The sequence below is a fragment of the Anabas testudineus genome, chromosome 23, assembly GCF_900324465.2.
Source record: "Anabas testudineus chromosome 23, fAnaTes1.2, whole genome shotgun sequence".
Classification (NCBI taxonomy): domain Eukaryota; kingdom Metazoa; phylum Chordata; class Actinopteri; order Anabantiformes; family Anabantidae; genus Anabas; species Anabas testudineus.
Window position 1 is genome coordinate 13292606 of NC_046631.1, and position 21080 is coordinate 13313685.

The following is a 21080-nucleotide window of genomic DNA, read 5'->3' on the forward strand; positions in this document are numbered from 1 at the left end:
GTTTCTAACCAGCTCCGGCAGCTCTTTGATTAATGGAATATTTGTTCATGCAACTTTTTTCTTTTGTTTTGGAATTTGCATGCATGAAGTAGCACAACACATGTTTCCATCAGCAGATTACACTTCAGCCTAGAACATGTACAGTAAAGTATTCTAGGTTTAAGGCGACACCTGGACCAGCAGCGATTAAAGCTCTGCACAGATTCATGAACACACAATCTAACACTGAATGGAGCCGTTTTCCGGTGAACAATGAAAACTACTGATTACTCAGTAAAATGATATATTACTTTTTTGTATCTCTACTTTTTTCTTAAAGCAGGTTGTGAACAGCAGCCGTGGTGATTATTCAATGTTAATGCAGGTAACAGTCAAACAGTGAGAAACAGACACACTAAATGTATAAAAATAAATATAATAGAAGACAATGGGGTAATTTATCTCTGAGTAATTCTACTTTAATGAATACAAACAGACAAGCTCCCGAACGCCTAATCATGCAGAGTGGCCTGATTAACACTGACTCACAAATTCCCTCCAGTCGTCAGCAAACACACAGGAATGTCCGACAAGTAGGCTGCATGTTGCAAAAAACATCCACTCATCAAATCTTATTTAACACCCCCTGCTGTGTGCACGCTTGTGCACGTCTGAAACCACACAACGGGAGAAGCATGAAATCGATTACGACTTATTACTGCAGCCTCCATAAATTTAGGATTAAAATTCCAAACAGGAAGTTCCTATAAGCTGCAGCCAGCTCCCACAGCACACAGCAAAGTGTGAGTTTCATCAGCGTCAACGCTGCAAATGAGCAGGAATGTGAGGAGAAAGAGAAGAATGACAGAGACTCAGAGAAATATGGAAATGAACTTGAATAAAAAGGTGCAGAATCTCAGGGCGATGATGGTTTGAGTTGAACTCTTAAAGCAAACTAATGGCCTGAATCCAGGGTCGGACAAGGACACGGATATTCACTGTGACACTGTTTAGTGTCTGCAGAGAAAACCGTCAAAGTGGATTTGGTGAAATATGTCGATGGGTTGTGTGGCGTGCTGGGTTTAACCAGTCTATTCAGGGAGGTCGTACAACGTCTGACGGCTGCAAATTCCACCGGACTAATCGCTGCTTTGCTCTGTGTGGAGGAATCTACAGAGGCTGAGGAGTTAAACATTAGTGAGGAACACAGCAGCTGTGTCACTCAAGCAGCAGCAGAGTGAGTGGTCCGTCTTTAAAACTGAGGTCCAGCTCTCTTCACGCTGAAGTCGCCTCTATTACCGTCAGTTCGTCCCAGCTTGATCTGAGCGCTCGCAGCTGCTGAACATGCAGGCGATTAACAAGACGTGTGTGCAGCGTCAGAGCTCAGGGGCATGACCGTGCATTCTTACGACAGCAAATTCCTGAACACACATAAATGAAGCACGGTGACCTGCATAAAAGAGACTTTGAACTTCATGTGCAAATAATAGCAAAGCCTCAAACAGCAAATAACAAACAGAGCGGACTCCTGGGGCCACGTTACAGAACATTCAGTACGACTTCTGAACAAAGTCCCTTCTATGATACGATGCTTTCATTTAGTCTAATTACAGGGAGTCGTACAAGAAGCGTCCAACACACAGGAGTGATGTGGATCAGAAACTGGGCTGTGACCAACTCTCACAGCGTCTGCACTGATCAGGTGATCTGATGCTGTCTGACACCCACCTCGTCACTTTAATGGAAACTTAAGGTTACGTAACATCCTACAAAGTGACCGAACCACGGCTCATTACATGAGAACAGTGTGTGAGGAGGTGCTGAAGCAGCATCAACACTTCCTCTTTCTTTCTCTCCTCCATCCTCTGGAATTCCCTTCAACTCTAAAACACAGCTCTCCGTTCCCTAATCAACCCTCAGAGACACTGGTCCTCTTAACAGTCCAGACTTCATTCCAGACTAACTGTTCTTCCTGGAAACTGGGAAACGTCACTCTGAGAAACACGTGTTTTAATTAGAGTTTAACATTCCTGTTGTTCAACCAACAAGCTGAGAGCAGGAACCAACGCTCCTGCCTAAATATCTGCTTGCTTACCTAACTCCTGATAAAATCCCTGTGGTATTTACTGCGTGATGTGACCTTGTTTGGAGAAACGAGCTCCTCCTCGTGCTAATTAATGTTCAGGCTGCGAACAACATGGAAACCAGCTCATCGTGAAACCTCTGAACTCCTAAACGGAGCTTTTAAAGTGACCAACAGCCTGAACACGTGTGCTCTATTAACATCACCTGTGTGTTAAACTCTCCGACCTGTTGGGGGGGGGGGACAGACTTAAACCCAAAACATCTCCAGATGAGAAGACTCCACAGTCTCCACATTCCTGTGTTGCGTAAGCGCGTTGAGAGCAGGTCAAAGGTCGGCATCAACAACAACGTCCTCCAGCCTGAGTCAACGAGCCGGGCGAGAGACGGGAGACACCTTCCTCGTATTGATTGATGCTGTGCAGGACTGAAGCGGGGAGCTTTTATCAGGCCATTAGAGCCTCGACGGGCAGAAGATTGGTTTCCCAGATGCTCTGAAATCCCACTCAGCAGCTATTATGCTGCGCCGAGCGAGCGGGGAGATAATCCCAGGCATCTCCATTCACACCTGTCCACTCAGATTCACATCACAAAGGCAGTTTGTGTGAGGGAGGCTTCATCTGCAGGGTTCAGTTCTCTTTGTGTGCAACAGGAGGAGAAAGAGACGATTTACAAAAGAAACACAAATTAACTTTACGTTTGTTTCCAGTTTGAACGATGTCTGAGACGTCCTGTTATTAAAGCAGGAAACAAACAGCAGCTTTGATCTGAAGGGTTGTGAAATAATCAGTGACTCAGCATCTTCCTGAAGAAGAATGTACATGATGAGAGTGACTTCATAAAAACTGTAGATAACTTTTTCCTGTCGTCATCCCAAAGACAATCATTTAAATTATATGAGGATCCAGGACATGAACTGTTTTCTAGACGACTCTCAGACTTTAGAGGAATAAAAACGAACCATGTGCTGCTTTCAGGGACGTCAGAAGAGTCACCAGTGACGTTGTGCAGGTTTATTTTTTATTATGCCGATGTGTTGATGTGGATTCAGTCACTACAGGTAAAACGTGACGATCAGGTGTCTCTGGAACCAGGACTCACTTCATCTCACAGATAATGTGCCGACTCTCCTCCAGAGCTCTCCGCTCCATCAGATACCTCCACACCTCCCTCATTAACACTCTATTCAGCCGCCGGGCTCCGTCTCACTCAGCTCGGCCTGACCAGCAGTTTTCAGACGGCTGGATGTGGAGCGTCACTGAGGAGCTGGTCAAACTCCAACGTGTGCAGCCCTGAGGCCTCACAGTTCTGTGTGAGGACACCGAGTGGTTCTGAACCACTTCTAGAAGCTTCACGTCACCTGGAGGACTGAACATTTATTTACTGTGTTGTAGAATCACAGCACTGATCTGCAGCGTTCGTTAGCTGCACGGCCTCGTCTCAGAGTTCCTGCACAAACGTCCCGGCACCGCCTTCCAACACACACACACACACACACCTACACACACACACACACACACACACACACACACACACACACACACACACACACACACACACACACCACCTCTCTCTCTATTCGATTAAACCAGACGCAGGTTTTTCTGAGACCTCTGCAAAACAATTAGTGCTCTTTGAATTATTTATGGAGCCACAACACACAGGGTACCAGTTATATGACGTTATATAAAGATCTAAACGTCTCTCTGCACCTGGACCGTTTGATACGTCACAGGAATCTGAATCAGATCAGATAATAAGAACTTTCCATGACTTTCCCTGACTTTCCATGACTGCAGCCTCCGGTTCACCTGAGATTCACTGTTTAGTTCCATTAACTGGGCTGAGAGTTCCTGACTTTTAAATAATTTTAAATAATAATAACATTGAGTGTTCTGGACTCAAACGGTCTGGATCAGTGTGAGAACCTGGTCCCGAGCTGCTCTGGCCTCAGGCTCCCTGCAGGTCTCAGGTGTTTCACCTGCAGCAGCACTGACTCACCTCGTTGGACGGAATGCTGACTACACCTGTTGACCTCCTCTTCTCTCTCAGCTTCCTCTTCTCGATCTGACCTTTGCCCTTCCGTGCGCTCGGACCCGCGCTCTTCTTCTCCTTCCCTTTGCTGGGTGACGGACTCTCCTTGTCGCTGTCGTTACACGCCATGGGGCTGGAGTCCGGGGACGCGAGCTGAGCCTTGTCCGCCTGGGGGGGGGGCCTTCTTCAGGCTGCTCACCGGGACGGCTGCGGCTGCGGCTGCGCTGGGGTGCGCAGGGTGGTGCGCGTCCTCCTCGGGTCTCTTCAGAGCCGAGCCGGAGGAGGACCGAGCCACCGAGTAGGAGGAGGAGAGGCAGTTCCCAGAGGAGGCGCTTCGCTCCGGGTTTCCGCTGTTGCCGAGCTCGGGTCCCGGCTGCCTCCCGGCGCTGTTTGCGCCAGTGGCCGCGGCGATGTCCCCCAACATTTTGGCCCTCATCTTCTCCCGCTTCGCCTTCCACTCCTCCAGAAAGTCCGTGGTGGCGCTCGACTTGAACCCCCCTGTGGCCATGATCCTGCGCGCAGAGCTGCTGAAGTGACCTAGAAGCTGAAGCGGATCGTTCGGGTCTCGGTTCGGTCCTAGTGGCTCCGCATTCCTCAGGTGATCGAGGCCGGTGCTGCGGACAGGTAGAGGGGGGGCAACACAGGTCAGCTGGAGTCCGACACAAAGCAACAGGTCTGGAAGAAGTTCAAGTCAGAGACAGGAGCTGCAGTGAACCGAGCGTGAACCGCGCGGCTCTCCCTCCAGGTGGGAACTCACCTGTGCGGAGCTGCGTCACTGGCTCCTGCGCGCTCCTCGCTCCGACCAGGTGTGTGTCCGCGGGCCGCTCCGATCAATGGCGCTGGTCTCGAGCCGCTGCGCTCGCTCTGCCCCCGAGCAACCGAGTGAGCCCGAAAGCTCCCGAACACTCCCGACTCCTGCCGAAGCGAGAGGCGGAGCTTCTCATGGCGCCTTTATCAGGTGTTTTACGGTAGATTGGTGATATTTCATATATATCATAGTTTATAAAGTGCTAATCATTAAATCTCATTACATCACTGTATGATGATCTCTGCTCTGTGTCCAGTCTTATTATTATTATTATTTATTTTTGATTTTTCTCTTCTTCTTTTTCATTTTGTCCATTTTTAGTCTGTTTTCTGTTGAATTTCTTTCATTTTCTTTCATTAACTGTTCAAAGTTCATCATTTTTTTGTGGTTATTTTTTAACTGAGCTCTTTCAAACAGGAAACATGGACTCATGACCCCCCCCCCGACCTCCGGGCCTGTGTCCAGTCACACATCCATGGTTCTAGTTCATGTCTGCAGAGAATAGAATCGTCTTTACTTTACTGACCGTGCAAATGAAGCATGTGACTCATTTCTTCTCTTTGACACTGTGGTGAACCTTTAACAGTAGAACCTTCCACAGTTGTGTGTGTTTCTAAACATCTGGACACTTCTGGTTTCTATCCCATGTCACTGATTTCTAGTCTTCAACAGTCCTTTAATAATTTCACAGTAGGAGTTCTCGGGACTCCCTCAGGCGCTGGATGAGTCTTCAAACCTGCTCTGAGGGGAGGAGAACGTCCACGTCTGGGTCCTCACACTGATTTACACCTGGTTCCAGCTGTGCAGGTTGAGGACGACTGACGAGTTCATTTCTGTCATGTTATGAGGCTGTTAATGACGTCTGTGTCTTTACAGGCTGACAGCTGCACACCAGCAGTCCAGCACTTTAAAAATGACCTTTGACACAGGGCAGTGTCTAGTTTGAGGCACTCCTTCAAAATAAAGTCCCATTTATGCAGAAATTCAGGTGCTCGACTCGATTTGTTGTTTTGTGTGGAGGATTTTTATCCTTGTTGAGTCAGACATGGTCACGACGTCGGTGACCTGTGAGGACTAAATACTAACATAACCACGTCACAGAGTCTCTAGATGGTTTCTGTGCAACGACCTCAGCTCACAGGAAACATGATTAATAAAAACACTGCAGCTCGTTGCTGTGCGGTCGTGTCGTAACTCTGCACAGATATTCAGTCCCTGTGCGCTCTGCTGCTACCCAACAGGCCCGGATGTCTCCCTATCCCGCGCTATAGGTGCTCACTGTCAGAAAGCTCATTTCATGGGAGGATAATAGTCGTGTAATTTAACTGTGCTGAAGGACATGAGCCGGGTGGTGGGATGGGTGGAGCTCACTCTCAGGGTGCTCTGACTTTCAGGAAAGTTTCCCACTCACGTGTAAATTGTTTTAAAAACACACAGTAGTGAATTTTCTGAATGCGTCCGTGTGATTTGCTGTAAGCGTGACGCTCCACAGTAGTGAGTGGGAGACCAGACGTTCAGCCGTTATCTCTGAATGTGTCAGTCCTGATACAGATAATGAGAAAACCTGGGTGGAGCAAAGCAGCAAGGCTCTAAAAATAAATCCTGATCTATGGACTCAGGTCACAGTGCTGCATAGTTAGCATATTTCTGTGTGGATGAGGGGGCATGAGAGGTTGTGACTGATTGTTTCCTCCCATTCCAGCACAAACGCTGCTGTGCTGCTTTTAACTAAATCCCAATTAACATTCCTGCAATGCATCCCCACATATCAGCACGCTTCTCAAACGAAGGCTCACATCAGGCGTTTTGGAACTCATCACACGTTTTTACTGCTAAAGAGGAAAAAGCATCGTTTGTCAGGCTGTAAAATAAAATGAATGAGATGTAAAATGCATCATACGTAACCTCCTATTTCTATTGAACATAACACTGCGTAACAGCCACTGTAGCGTTGACACGTTTTCATTTATTTGACAGTAATGTTTCAGTCAGAAGCTGTTGGGTAATTTCGTAGCGAGGAGCCTGCACCGAGCTCACTCCCCGTGAAATTGTTTATCCAAGAGTAAGTAAGTATTCAAGAAATGCTTCAGCCGTGCTCCCAGATGTTGAGTAAAGGCAGCAGTTCTGCAGAGAGGGGGGGGGGAGGCTGCGAAATCATGTTTTAATCGTGTTAGGTGATCAGAATTTGGTGACTGTGAAGGTAAACATGATTAATATCTACAGGTAGTGAAGTACTAAGTACATTTACTCAAGTACAGGTGTGAGATACTGCAGTTGTACTAGATAGTGGCTGGATGTTAATACAAAATATACTCACCTAGTATTTCTATTTATTATTTTACATATTTTCATAGTTTAACATCTCTGCAGAAACCTTATTAATGAGGCACATGTGTGTTTTAAACACCACTAAAGACACTAGAGCAGATTTAATGTAGTGGAAACATTATTCTAGTAATCAGTAGAAATCACATGATGTGAGTGGAGCTCAGCAGCGGAAGGAAGGAACCGAGGGACAACAGAGAGCTGTGGGTGACACACTTCCTAAAACACACAGAGAGTCCGAGTCAGACGAGAGGAGAATCCTGGGAAAATGCACACGGCAGGATTTATCCAGCTTCCCACTGTATGGAGTAACCAACACTCCCAGTTCTGTCCCAGTGCCGTCTGCAGAGAGGCGTCTGTTGGGTGGTGGTGACTGGGTGGTGTTGCTGAATCAGCAGCTCACACTGGAGCTTGACATGATTTTCTAGTTGCATGTTAATCAGATATCTTTTTATCATTTGTGTGTTTCTCTTATTACAAAACAGCCGTGATAAGCTGGATTCTTCCTTCTGTGACAGTTGAGGAGTCATTCTACATTTATTTAGCTCATGTCTGTCCAGGTGAGACACGTCCTCCTCTTCCCATGACACCTTTCAGTGCAGGATATTTCAATGCAGCTGGTGGCACCACAGTCAGAGTGAGCGACGTCTCTATATCAGCTCCCCCGCCTGCTTTGAATCACTCTTTTTCAAACCGACTGCGTTTGTCTTTGTTTCGGTGACAGACTCGAGCTGTCACTTCGTCGGGACGCCTCTATTCGTCATCGTAGAGGAACCCTGCTGCTGTTTGTCCTCAGAGCAGAGGGGGTTTCTGCTCATCCACTGTGTCTAAGTCTAGTGTGTGATGGGGGTTTGAAATTGCATCTGAGGAGGAGGCTTTGTTTGGGCCGCTGCACTTTACGGTGGGAGCGAGAGGGAGATCAGGCCGTTGAAGAAATAAAGACAGGATGAGTGTGAGCAGCTCCATGTGTGACAGCAGCTGCTACAATCTAACTCCTTCTTTATGGATGATTTCCAACCCAGAGAAGCACAGAACCTCATCCAGCGGTGGAGCTGCTGTCAGGAATCAAGGAGAGCAGCCAGAAACGGGGAGAATTCATCCAGGTCCCTAAAGCTCCTGCTGAGACTTATTACTGGCCACATGTCAAGTGCCTCGGCGAGCTACTAACAAGCTCTGACGCTGAGATTTAAAGGGACACGGAGCTGCTATTTTCTGCTTTTGACCATTTTGCAGTGGAGACTTTTCACAAGAGGCCAAAAAAAGAAAGAAAGAAAATAAAGAATTCCAATAACTATTTATATTTAATAGCTTCCTATTTATTGTAATTCCATAAGTTTAATACCTGAACAGGGAGAGGGAGGGCTGCTAGTGGACTGACTACTGCTCCAGTAGCTTGATTCAACAGCTGCTGCACACAGTAATTAATAAATACATAGATATGATTGTAAACAAGTCAGAATAAAAAATGTAAATATCACTGCTTATTAGTTTGTTCCTTTAAAACCAGACAAGGTGGGACCCTCTATAACGATTAGATGGATTTCTTAACAGACATGCTCCACCTTGCAGCAGAACTTAAGGGAACCACCAAAGCTGCTGTTGTCCTGTTTTTCCTCTTTGTCATGGAGGGTTTATAAGGCCATGAATCCATCTAAATGATCCTTCTCCTCCGTCAGGGCCCTGATGAAGACTTTCTGCTCGTCCGTGTCACAGTGAAGACACAAACCAGACTTCTACCACGTGCTGAGGCAACGGAAAAGAGCAAAGCAAATCACTTTTGCATGAGTCTGGGCAATTACAGCAGATACCAGCGCTTATCCCCAAAGCTCGAAGCACTTCATCACAGACTCAGAGGGCCAGTCACGCCCCGTGACTTATTACTGACACTATATACGAGAACGAGTTAGCTCCATCATCACCGTTATAGAAATACAGATCAAATATGAAAACATCTGTAGGGATTTGAAGCTCAGGGACGGAAAAGACAACAGCTGACATGAAGGAGAACTTCAAACTGCTGCTAGTGGAGGAGCAGAATGTCTGAGAGACTCTTTTAACACAGCATTGTGGAGCTTTTGAAGCAGGAAAGGTTTCTATAGTTTGTGTGTGAGCTGCATGTTTTAGTATAAAGTGTGAGATGAGGAAGCCTCAGTCACACTCTGCAAAGCTGTGCGCCATCTACTGGCGTAACTGAGAGCAGCAACAGCTGCTGACGCTCAGGCAGAGCTCGTTACTAGTACAAGTGATGAGTTAGAAAGGTAACGACCTTCTACTGCCACACACACAGGGGCAGGACACTCAAATACATGACCAATAAACACATGCAAAGAAGATCAGTGTGTAACAGTGTGAGGTGGGAGACAAGTCAAAAATCCATTTATTATTAAAATGCACTGTCCCATCACTGTAAAGAAAGAAAAATAAAGAGACGTGGGAACTTTACAATGTACAAGTTTATTTTTAATGAACTCTTCAGTGGTTGGTAGTCACAGCACAGCTTGCATGTATTAAGCCACACACCTATTTTACAAGATGACGGAAAAAAAAATAATAAAGAAAAAACAAAAGTCTAAACCAGAGTAAATGGTCATCAGTCCATCTGCAGTGACTTGTTTTCTTACTTCTTTGACTAAAATATCCTTAAAAGGCCACTGAAATGCATAAAATGTTCTCAGATGCATGAAATATTTGATGGTGGTGATTTGCTTTAACTCGACATCAAGACTCCTCACATGGCATCGACAGTGCATGTAGACATCGTAGAATGGACTGGGTTAGCGATACCTAAGATATTCTTACTTTTTTTTTTTTTTTTTACCTTTTTTTAGTGACAACACCTTGGCTATAATACTACAGCTTTAAAAGTTGGAAACAAAATTAACAGCACTCTTCCAAGATACTGAATACAATAAAAGTGAAATGTAGTGAAACGATTTCTTTTAATCTCACAATTATGTGAACACTTATTTTAAACCGGAAAAAAACAAATTTAAAATAAAGCACTGAACACTGCCAGCCGTCCCGTGTAAGAGGGGTTCTATGGTTCTGTATCCAATGTCTTTAGACTATAAAAGAAAATAATTAAAACACACCTTTTTGTCCTCAGGAATTTGTATACTTTTAATAGTAACAGACGGGAACCATAAACGCATGCCATGTGCTGGTCTCAAACAAATACATACAGGTATATACAGCATCACTCAGTACCTGCTAAAACAAAGTGAGAAATACAGAGTATAAATCGACTACGCTACAAAAAAACAAACAAAAACAAAATAAAAATAAAAAAAACAAGGGGGTCGGGGAGGAGAGTGAGCGATGAAGCAGTGGAAGAGTGAAAAATCCTACTCGTGATGGACTCATCATTAAAGCATTAAAAAAAAAATGCATATTGCACATACAGTGAAAGCTTAAATTCCACCAGGTCCACCTCATTTCACTAAAGCGAGAAGTCAAATTTTATCCCCTGTAGGAGGAAGACACAGAGGTACAATAATGGGGGGAGACAGTGTGTGAGAGTGTGTGTGTGTGTGTGGGGGGGGGGCGACGGGAAAAGGAGGAGAAACAAGCCACGAGGAGGTGGTACGAAGGAAAAGTGGCACTTCGAGGGGTTAGAGGGAGGAAACTGCACCGCACACGTACACAGAAAGAAAACAAAAGAATAAAAGAAGAAGAAGAAGAAACTGTGGCACAAATAAAATCAGGTGTTGGATAATATCTGTTGTTCAGTGAGAGCGAGAGAGAAGAGGCCGATGCAAGTGTTGCTCTTTATGTACAACTAAGGCTTATTGGTTAAATAGTTCACAGGCTTCCCCGCCCACAACGCTTCGACATGCTGAACACACACACACGGACACACACACGGACACACACACGGACACACACACGGACACACACACGGACACACACACGGACACACACACGGACACACACAGACACACACAGACACACACAGACACACACAGACACACACACAGACACACACAGACACACACACACAGACACACACACACACACACACACACACACACACACGGACACACACACGACACACACACACGGACACACACACACGACACACACACAGACACACAGACACACAACACAGACACACACACACAGACACACACAGACACACACACACACACACACACACACAACACACACACACGGAACACACACACAACACACCACACAACACACACACACACGACACACACACACACACACACACACACACACCACACACACACACACACGGACACACACACACACACACACACACACACACACAGACACACACACAGACACACACACAGACACACCCCTCTTTTTCCTTTTGCTCTGTAAACTCAATGCTTCTCTCAGAACAGCAGCCACACAATCAAGTGGATTACAGTCGAGGGAGGTGGCACTGGGGGGGTGGATGGATGGATGGATGCTGTGGTGGTGGAGGAGCAGAGAGGAAATAAAGGAGAAAAAAAAAAAAGAAATAAAGGAGTCTCGTCTCTGATGTCTGTTGCAATTAATATCTAAATGTGCAATTCCATTAGTCACTGCCATGGGGGACTAGAGGGTGCAGAGGATGGGGCGTGTTGGTGGTGGTGGTGGGAGGGGGTCTGTTCTACTTGGAAAGCTTGCTAATGACTCGAATGAGTGCTCCGTTCTCGTCCTTTAGTCTCTGGTTGTCTGCTTTCAAGTCTGGGAGCATCTGAAAGGGAATAAAGAAAAGAAAGAGGGAAGAGAGAGAGAGAGAGAAACGAGGCTTAGACGAGTCTCAACAGAAACACGCCCTCAAACCAGTCAGGCCACTTTTACACAGGGTTAATTGCAGCTTGTGAAAGCAATCGTGGGAGTCGCAAAGCATCTCAGGTTTTGTTTTGTCCTTTTTTTTTTTTTAAGTTCCAAGAGAGATACAATACAAGTAAAAGCGGACACACCACAGACCAAAGTTCCTGAGAAAGCCATGCAGAACCTGAACAGCTGCTCAGGAGAAGCCTGAAAACACACAGCAGAGGTTTTAAACCGTACTGCTTATAGAAATGTCTGCAGAGACAGGCAGGTGTCAGGGGAAACGATGTGTGCATCACACTACTTCTTCTGTGTACTTAAACGTCACAACAATAAAAACTGAAGTACTGACCCAGAGGACACGGAGGTGCATCCTGTGCATTAGCAGCGAGCTAGCAGCTTACTGTCATATGAATACTGATGCTAACACTTACTTTACTTTCCCTCACTGTTTTGGCAGCACTAACCTCTGACACCTGCTCAGTAGTGACCAAAACACTAAACTCTTTTTTTGTGTGTGTTTCTATGTGACCTATAATAAAATGGAGACTAGAACCTGTAACTGAATCTTAGGGAATATCATGTATATGATGAATAATACATTGTTTATCACAGTTTCCAGATGCTGTACAACACAAAACAAAACATTATATGATTTTAAACTCTCACATTATTATTGTATTTAATAATATCACCATGTAAAGTTCTGAATCAGATATCTGTTAAAACGAACACAGGACGTGCAGCTAAGGATGTTCTACAGTTTTCAGATACGCTCGACACTGAGAATCTCCACTAGGAGATTTCAGTCCCATTTAAACAATTCATTTCCTGATTACAGATGACCATCAACTGCTAGTTTAAATATCTGATCATGTTCTGAGTTGAGTTGCTTTATACTTTTATTCCATTGATCAGGTCAAATCTAAACCAGTGAACCTGCTGCATGCAGTCGTCCCCTTTGTTGATGTCATCTGTTCAAATTAAAGTCGGGCCAGTGCAGATGAGGGAGGGGGGAGAAAACGGTTCAGTCTCTGAAGTTTTGGGTAAAAAAACTAAAAGTAAAAAAACTAGACGTAAACAAACGATGAAGCCACTTCATGCACAGAAGCCAGAACAAGCCAAACGGAACAACTGAGCTTCCTGTGATCAAAACATCACAACTAGAATCTACGAAGACGACACTTTCCTTTTCGGTACCTTTGTAATATTTCGGGTGTGGAGTCAATTTAGACACCTGCTGAACAATACTTACCTCAGCCGAGTCTCCACCCACGATAATTAGTTGGATAAATTTAGGTCGACAGGTGTGAAAAACACCTGACACTTCCTGTACCGTGAAAGCAAAGTGTCCTGATGTAAAAAACAAACGACACCCTCCCCAGTCTGACAAACAAAAGCTCTGGGGAGGCAGAGTGGGGCAGAAAGGGGAGTTCACAAAGCCAGTGATGCTTGGACGGCCGGACACCTGCCTGTGTATGGGCGCAAGGCAGAGCGCGAATGGAGCATGAGAAGAATGGGGTTGGAAAAAGGGGCAAGGTGAGGAAGAAGAGAGCGGAGAGGAGGAAGAGGAAAAGGAGATGATGGTGGACAGACGGACGTGGCTTAGAGGTCAACGGTGGGCAGCTGGCTGCAGGCGGACTGCGAGAGCTTTGCCACCACACGAGACAGGGCCCGGTTCTCAGCCTGCAGCCGCTCCTTAACCTGCCGCAGGGCCTGAACCTGCTTTACCTGGGGGAGGTTCTGCAAGGGGGAGGGGAGGTGGGGGACAACGACGAGAACAACAACAGAGGAGAACAAGGAGAGAGAGGGAGGAGGCAAGAAAAGAGTGAAAGAATGGTTGAAGAGGAAGTGGAGAAATGTGTTAGAGAAAGAGATTAGAAGAGAAAAGATCAATGAGAGACAGGACAGCATAAATTAATAGAGGTAAGGGGCCGAGAGAAGGAAACAAGGAAACAGAAAAGGAAGACCGTTAGAAAATGGGGACAGACTCTGGAACCCGAAGGAATGATAAAGAGCTTTCCGGTTCGGCATGATGCTTGTAGGTAGAATGGAACAGTGACACTGACAAGAAGAGCCAGCTGTCTACAACCTAGAAATAAACACACTTCATTATCACGGCTAGGGAACAACTGTAGCTCACTAGAGTCTAATGGCTTTGTTTCCACCTCTCTCTCCTCAATCAGCTTCTAACAACAGACACATTTAGCATCAATAGAAGATTACGACAGCTGACCTGAGACCAGAATAAGATAGAATGGGGGCACGGTGACCAAGGAGCAGCCAGATGTAAGATCTTATTTTAGTAAAGGTTGTACAGATGTGTCCTGTCAGGAATCAGGAAGTGATTCTAGAGTCTGACAGGAGAACCTTCGTACTGTACGAGACTTAAATATGTTGAGTATCAATACAAATAAGTCATGTTGTGCATTTGGTCCAGTTCAGCACTTTTAGTTCAAAAACGACATTTACACACAAAATGCTGCATTTAATGACTGCAGCTGCATTTTCCTCATCCACTACACTCTGCTGGACTTTTCTGAGCATAAAGGTCATAACTGAATGAAAGCCGACTTTATCTTCAAGCACCTAACTGACTCGGATTTATAAATAAAGGGAAACTCACAGGCTACCTACACACCACCTACACACCAGCTGTGAGACATGAATGAAAATCTTCTAAACCCTGCTTAAACAGATATGTGTGACAGTGTGTGGCAGTACCTTGAGTTCCTCCTCCATCTCAGAAATCTTCCTTTCTAGAGCTCTTCTTTCCTGTTGGATGAAGGACAGCAGGTTAAAGTCTGAAAACACGGCATCTTATATTAGAAGAAAACAAGTGTCGGCTCTACACACTGAATGAAATAAGGTGCAGAAGAGTGATTGTGTAGCGACAGCACACAATTTGAACACACGCATGAGATGTGAGGTGGTGTCTGCAAGCAACAGCCAGTTCAGACCAACACATTCAGTGATGTATGATGTACAGGTAAGACTGTCCAAAGGTGGAATGAATCAAGGAGGGGATGTTGTTCAGAGGCTCTGTTGGACGGTAAGTTAATGACTCATGAAGATGCCAGGATGGTATAAAAACAGGAAATGTATCATAAATAAGCTGTGAGGACAAATGACATGGATAACGAATGAAATGCGGTTCAGGGTTATAGAATGGATTTAAATACAGATTAGTTTCATTAACTGGGGGATTAGTTGGTATATATTGAAATTTGGCCGCAGCTTGATTCCCAAATGAGTGACAAAAAGCATGGAAACACATGCACATGTTCTTTCAAAAACAACTTAACTGTAATCTCTAAAGTTCTGGGACAAACTGACATGAACACACTTTCACACACACAGAAATAACAAAGTCGGCAGCCTCGAAAAGTGGTGACCACACGCTGCTTCTGAGTTTCACAAAAATAGGTGGCAAAGAGAAAATGGCGGTGTTCTGGGTGGCAAGGAGGGAGGAAGTCCCTTTGACCCCGGCTACAAGGGTATGTGTGAGACGACAGCCAGCAGCAGAGAGGAGACTGACACAAAAACTCAGGGGAAGATCATACCACCACCCAGATGATATTGGGGCCTGCTTGTTACCTTCAGACATAAAGTCATTGGCAGCGTTACTGTGACGTTCGTTGGTCACATTTATCAAAACAACATTATGATTTCTCAGGTCTATATATCTCTAGAGTTCATGAGGTTGTTGAACAAAGGACGTAATAGAGGTGAATTATTAAATTTGTGCTGTCATTACCCTTTTCTCCATCTCAAGCTGTGATCGCTCAGCATAGCGTTCCTGCCTCTGCAATGAGAAAGCAACCCAACGCATCAGACACTGTAATTATCTTATTAAGATGTTGACACATGAGCTCATAGCAGCGTGAGTTCAGTGTACCTGTGTGGCCTTCTCTAGTTGTAGCTTCAAGTCAGCCAGCTCCAGGTCTGTGTCACGTAACTGGGCCTTCAACTTCTCGTTTTCAGCTAAGATCTGCTCGTAGAGCTGAGGAAAGGAGCGAACGTATCCAAACAGTTACAAGCAGATCCACAATCATATACTGTTCGTATTATTTTTTTATCATTTTTGATAATAATAATATCACATCAGAAACAGAAGTTTATACAAAAGTTGTTTAGTAAACCACTAAACATTTACCTTCTTGTAGTCGGTGGTGTCGTCTCTGTCCCATCGCCTCCGGCTCTCATAGCTACGGTTAAAAATTGTGTCGTTGCGATCTAAAGACGAAGTACTCTCATTCCTGCAGCTGTAAATATATTTATTTTTCATTATAACCAAATGTTTTAGAAACACAGAGACATATCACAATAGAGGAGGTGAATTATAAAGGGGTTAAACGTACCTCGACAATCTGTCGCTCTGTAAGAAACATTAAAAACACAAAGTGTTAATGTTTGTGCACGAGAAATACATGAGTATGAAAAAACAAAACTGCACTGGGAGATGTAACCAGTTCTGTTTCTTTTAGACTACATCCTCCTCTGTGTGTCTCACTTTCTGACCTTCACTCCCATGCAATCAGCCTCCTACAAACTGCTCTTCATGCTAATATATACACACACTAATCCCTCAACAGCTGCCATGTCAGCCAGAGCCTTGAGGGCTGCTGCACCTCCAGGCCTGCTGTGTTATTGCAGTGCCACAGCAGCGGTCCTGAGAATGGAGCCAGACATCAGATAGGGAGGTCAGGTTGGAGGGTCGAACTTCCAGCTATTTTGAAATTGCAGTCAGCTTCCTGTGGCAGACGGAGGGCGGTGACATAACAATGCTACGATCTGAGTCAAGACGTCATTAGAGCCCTCCAGGAAAGTGGTCAACATGAGGTATAGCTGAGCAGATAAACATCCAGATGGAGCGATGCATCATGTAGCAGGTAGTAGCCGATGCCGATGAATCACAAAGTTTTGATTCATGTTTTTAATGTCTCATCTCCCAGTCAGAAACAACTCCAGTACTTTTCTCATATTTCCAAACTCAAATCTAGATTTTGATCTAGGGAGGTGAAAGGGGAAGAGTCTTTGGAAATAAATGTTTGTATACATGTAACAGACTCAAAAGCTTTTCCTGTACACTTCTACAGCTTCATGTAGGGATAATTGCCTTTTTCCTATTCAGTGCTATGTTGCTGCTCCTCCCTCTAGACTGTCCTAACGTATCTGATGGCTGCCTGTCCTGTCTGTCTTTATCTCTGTCCTGACTGTACAAACAGTAAGAATGAATTTCATTGGGATTATTTATGCCAATAACTAGAATATATACAACCTGTTGACATCCAGCAGACTGGCAACAATGCCAAATACCAATAGGAAAAGCTCTCCACCATCTCATTCAAGTGTGTGCTCTGACCCTAATGGCCCAGACTTCCTTGCCTCTGTTGTGTCTGCATGTTTTGAAATCCTACTGATTTATGGCAGCGACTGCTTTTGGTTTGTAAGGTCACCTCAGCAACCAGACAATGACCAGAAGATGGGAGAACAGGGAACTATAAAAATTCAAAGGCTGCAGATGGTGAGAAAGAAAGATAAGTAGCAAGGGAGGAAATGATAGAAGTACGGGGCAGGGTGGGGAATATCAAAGACTAGTGAACTTGCTTGGCCTCGACTACATGAGGACACACGAGAAAGGACCAGAATAAAAAATAAATGCAGAAGAGCAAAAATCAAATGGAAGTCAAGAAACAAGGGCTCATCTTTAAGTCAGTTTTATTACTTTTTGTGTGCGAGTCTGTGCCGAGTTACCTGTGGCTCTCCCTTGGTGCTGCCCTCCTCTGAGTCCGACTGCTGATCTGGGTCATTTTCATCACCCTGGGATTGTTTTAAAAGAGACATAAGGACTACATTCAGCTTCCACCTCTTGCTTTCCAGATGATCACAGAGGAACAACTTGGGGTTGTGCAAATGTTATGAACTAATCCACCTCACGGGGATTGCAGTGAATACTGTGCATGTCTCTTACATCTTGGGTCCAGAAGGAGACCCCAGTGGAGCGCCTCTTTTCGCGGGGCCGCCTGCGATCCCGTATGGAGCGGGGCTGAGACTTGTCTTCTCCCTCTTTCTCCTCCTCCTTTTTGTCCGTTTCTGTCGATTGAGGAGACCGGCAACAGGTAAATTACAATACTAACATGGTAATTCAGCCACAAAATGACACAGTAAACACTGTAATATATCGCTATAGATCAAGTATAATTTGGTGCTTTCGTCATGTGTTTTTATCTCTGTCCTGAATTTGACCCTTTAACCCACAGTGCAAATGCCCATAAGATAATCCTAACAGGAATTTAAACTGAAAGCCAGAGACGTTGAGGTTAAACAAGGCAATGCTTTGACTGCAAAAGACACATTCAGGGACAACAACTTGACTTGGCTCGAGTTCAGAGGAAACAAAGACTTTGGTCGTGAGAGAACAAAGCAGTCAGTGTTTTCTTCAGTTGAACAGACTAAAGCTGCCCTCTGTTTTCCCAGGGACGGTTCATGGACTTATTCATTAGGGACTTAATTTAAAAGGCTACCTTTTCAATCCCTTTCTGTCAGAATACCTTTAACCAACATGTGGGAGTTTACCACACATGTGAATGTTAACCTGTGGCAACAGATACCAGCATCAGGTGGAGATTAGCAGTCATGAATCTGCATGTTGTGCTTCCATGGATTTATATTATTACTGTTACAGTGTAATTAGAGTTAAGCTACCTAAAAGAAGCTTTTAGCATCTTTTAACGTGGCGCTACTTGATGGTGATTATGTCTAAATAGACATAATCATGATCTAATGCTAGCATGTTGTTGAATCACCTAGAATTAAGTAGCATTAGTTTTAAAGGGAATGGGTTTCAGTGTACTTTAGTAAAAACAAGTTGCATCATACAAGTTTGGTAGAATGTAACTTAAAGATATAAATGTAAACCTTATAACCTAATAAATCCTTATTAAGAGTTGAGATTTCAAAGCTTGAAAAACTATTCCAAACACTAAAATATAGCAGCATGTTGTGGTAAAAGACGACTAACAGAAGGTGTAAGCAGATGGTAGTTGTTTGATTTAAACATGCAAAATCACGGTTGATCCTTTAACACCCTTGAACTATATTCATAGACATTATTTCTGAACAGCTGCCTAGTTTGAGTTAGGGTTACCGTTTAACATGAAGGCCAAACATAGAACAACAAAAAGAGGACAAAAATAAGCACTTGCAGAGCTACATTTTTAAATGCACACACTTTAACAAGATCGGTGTCAAGATAAAACGGCTTTGAAATTAATTTTAAGGAAAAAGCACTTGTTGAAGTTTTTTCTTTTGGATTCTGAATGGTGAAAGTTACTGACCTTTTTCTGTATCTCTGGAGTCACGGATATAGGAGGAGGTGATCCCTGTCAGACTGTTGGGCCTATTGAGGGAGCTGGAGCTGGAGGACAGTGTGGTGCTAGTGCTCACTGTGGAAATAGCGGAGGTGGAGGAGGAAGAAGAAGGCCGATAACGCTGGTAGGAAGAGAGGAGGGGAAGAGGTCACAGAGCAGTCAAATACTCCAGATGTAAACGACTGAAGTTACAGTGACATGCCTTGGGAAAGTTATTAGAAAAAGGAGACGTGTACCTCGATGTACTTCGATCGGTAATCGTCCTCTTTGGTCTCTGTCTCCTTTTTCTCTTCCTGCTTCTCCTTGTCCTGCTTCTCTTTCTCCTCCTTCTCCTCTTCACGGGTCTTTATAGGACGACTCCTGCTGATTGTTTTCTCAGCCTCTTGCAGGTCTGTCAGTGTCACACCCTGGAAGAAGAGAGTAACATACCTAATTTTTAAAAACTTTATAACCACAATCTGCAGTAAGAAGTTAAAATTAGAAGAGGTGCTTTGTGACATTTCAATTTTGGCGGCTGAAACGTGGTAAGAGCTCAGTAGTGGCCGAAAGGACAAAACTCATATGCTGTCAGCTTGTAAAATGATTAGCTCAGACGTTAAGTGCTGCCTGTGTACACAAAAAGTACAGTCTCTACCGGGATAATAACATTTACTTTCAACATTTCAACGCATATGTTATAGGTTAACTAACCTGGGTGGATCTCCTCGACTGTCGAGCCTGTCTGGAGCGAGCTTTCCTCTGGGACTCCGACTCCTCGTCACGCACTGGCGTCAGGTATGACCTGACACAAGAAAAACACATAGAGGGTTAATTTGGCAATAAAGGCAACATTTTAGGGATTAGATTAGATTTCTTTATTGCAATTCTCAAACACAGACTGAAATTAAAGTGCACTTAAGGACTAGACTGTACATCAAATAAATAAAGAAGTACTTCCCTCACTCACACTCTACCCACTGAACATGCCCTGCATTCTTCCCTTTCACTCTTTGCCAACCTATGCAGCTAAAATAATATTTAAAAAGTGCATATTACTGGGGAGAGTGTCAAGGTTTGTTCATAAATATATCTGGAAACTGTCAGGGCTGTGGATTATGTGGCATGTGTGTATTTATATAGCAGTTAGTGCCTTAAGGTAACGCAAAGTCGCTTGTAAGTTTGCTGCTCCACTTTACAAAAGTTTGGAAAGTGCTGAAATAATGATCTCTCCTCAGCATTAACAACAGAGCTCGTCAGTGGCCAAACTGAGATTGTCACTGTGTTCGGCCGCTTTCACTTTCCAGCAGATAAACTCAGGTGTTCATGTCAAATGAACATACGTGAAGCAGGATATTCCTGGAAAATGTTTGTGTTAGGTAAAGCTGCACTAAAACAGGGTTTGAATCTCCATGTTTAACCTCTTTCTAGAACAACATCAGCCTCTACAGGCAATGCAATGTGGGAGAACAAAACCATCAGCTATTCTGGCACTTTATCAGAGTCTGGAGCATGGCCTCTGTTGGCCACACAGAAGTATGAACTGTCAGTGCAGAGTGGAGCCTTGGCCTTGAGGAAAATGTGCAGCTTCTGCCCACCTTCCTTATAAGGAGAAGTCGCTGGAGCAGTCCAGGCTCTGAAACGGCCTCGCTCCACTCCCACCATTACAGGTGGCTTATTTCAGCACTGCAGCAGGAAGACGTGCACTTGGC

At 44.6% G+C, this 21080-nt stretch overlaps 2 protein-coding genes across 6 annotated transcripts in view; both read right to left on the reverse strand.

Annotated features, from left to right (window-relative positions):
* The window catches only part of pawr (PRKC, apoptosis, WT1, regulator), a 38084-nt gene extending 33168 nt beyond the window's left edge, over positions 1-4916 (reverse strand). The window contains 2 exon segments of the mRNA XM_033325864.1: positions 4063-4272; positions 4274-4916. Coding sequence (XP_033181755.1) covers positions 4063-4272; positions 4274-4603 — 540 coding nt within the window. The 5' untranslated portion in view covers positions 4604-4916.
* A 6567-nt stretch (positions 4917-11483) lies between these two features.
* Positions 11484-21080, reverse strand: part of ppp1r12a (protein phosphatase 1, regulatory subunit 12A) — a 42467-nt gene continuing 32870 nt past the window's right edge. For 2 of the 5 annotated variants that reach the window (XM_026362371.1, XM_026362369.1), the window contains 11 exons: positions 20083-20173; positions 19629-19799; positions 19360-19513; positions 17994-18115; positions 17777-17842; positions 16381-16397; positions 16176-16284; positions 15918-16022; positions 15777-15824; positions 14744-14794; positions 11484-11939 (listed from right to left, as the gene is read on the reverse strand). In XM_026362371.1, coding sequence (XP_026218156.1) covers positions 11853-11939; positions 14744-14794; positions 15777-15824; positions 15918-16022; positions 16176-16284; positions 16381-16397; positions 17777-17842; positions 17994-18115; positions 19360-19513; positions 19629-19799; positions 20083-20173 — 1021 coding nt within the window. In that variant the 3' untranslated portion in view covers positions 11484-11852. Of the gene's footprint in view, positions 11940-12116; positions 13763-14743; positions 14795-15776; positions 15825-15917; positions 16023-16175; positions 16285-16380; positions 16398-17776; positions 17843-17993; positions 18116-19359; positions 19514-19628; positions 19800-20082; positions 20174-21080 lie in introns of those variants that run through there. The other 3 variants (XM_026362370.1, XM_026362367.1, XM_026362368.1) reach the window with 2 other exon arrangements.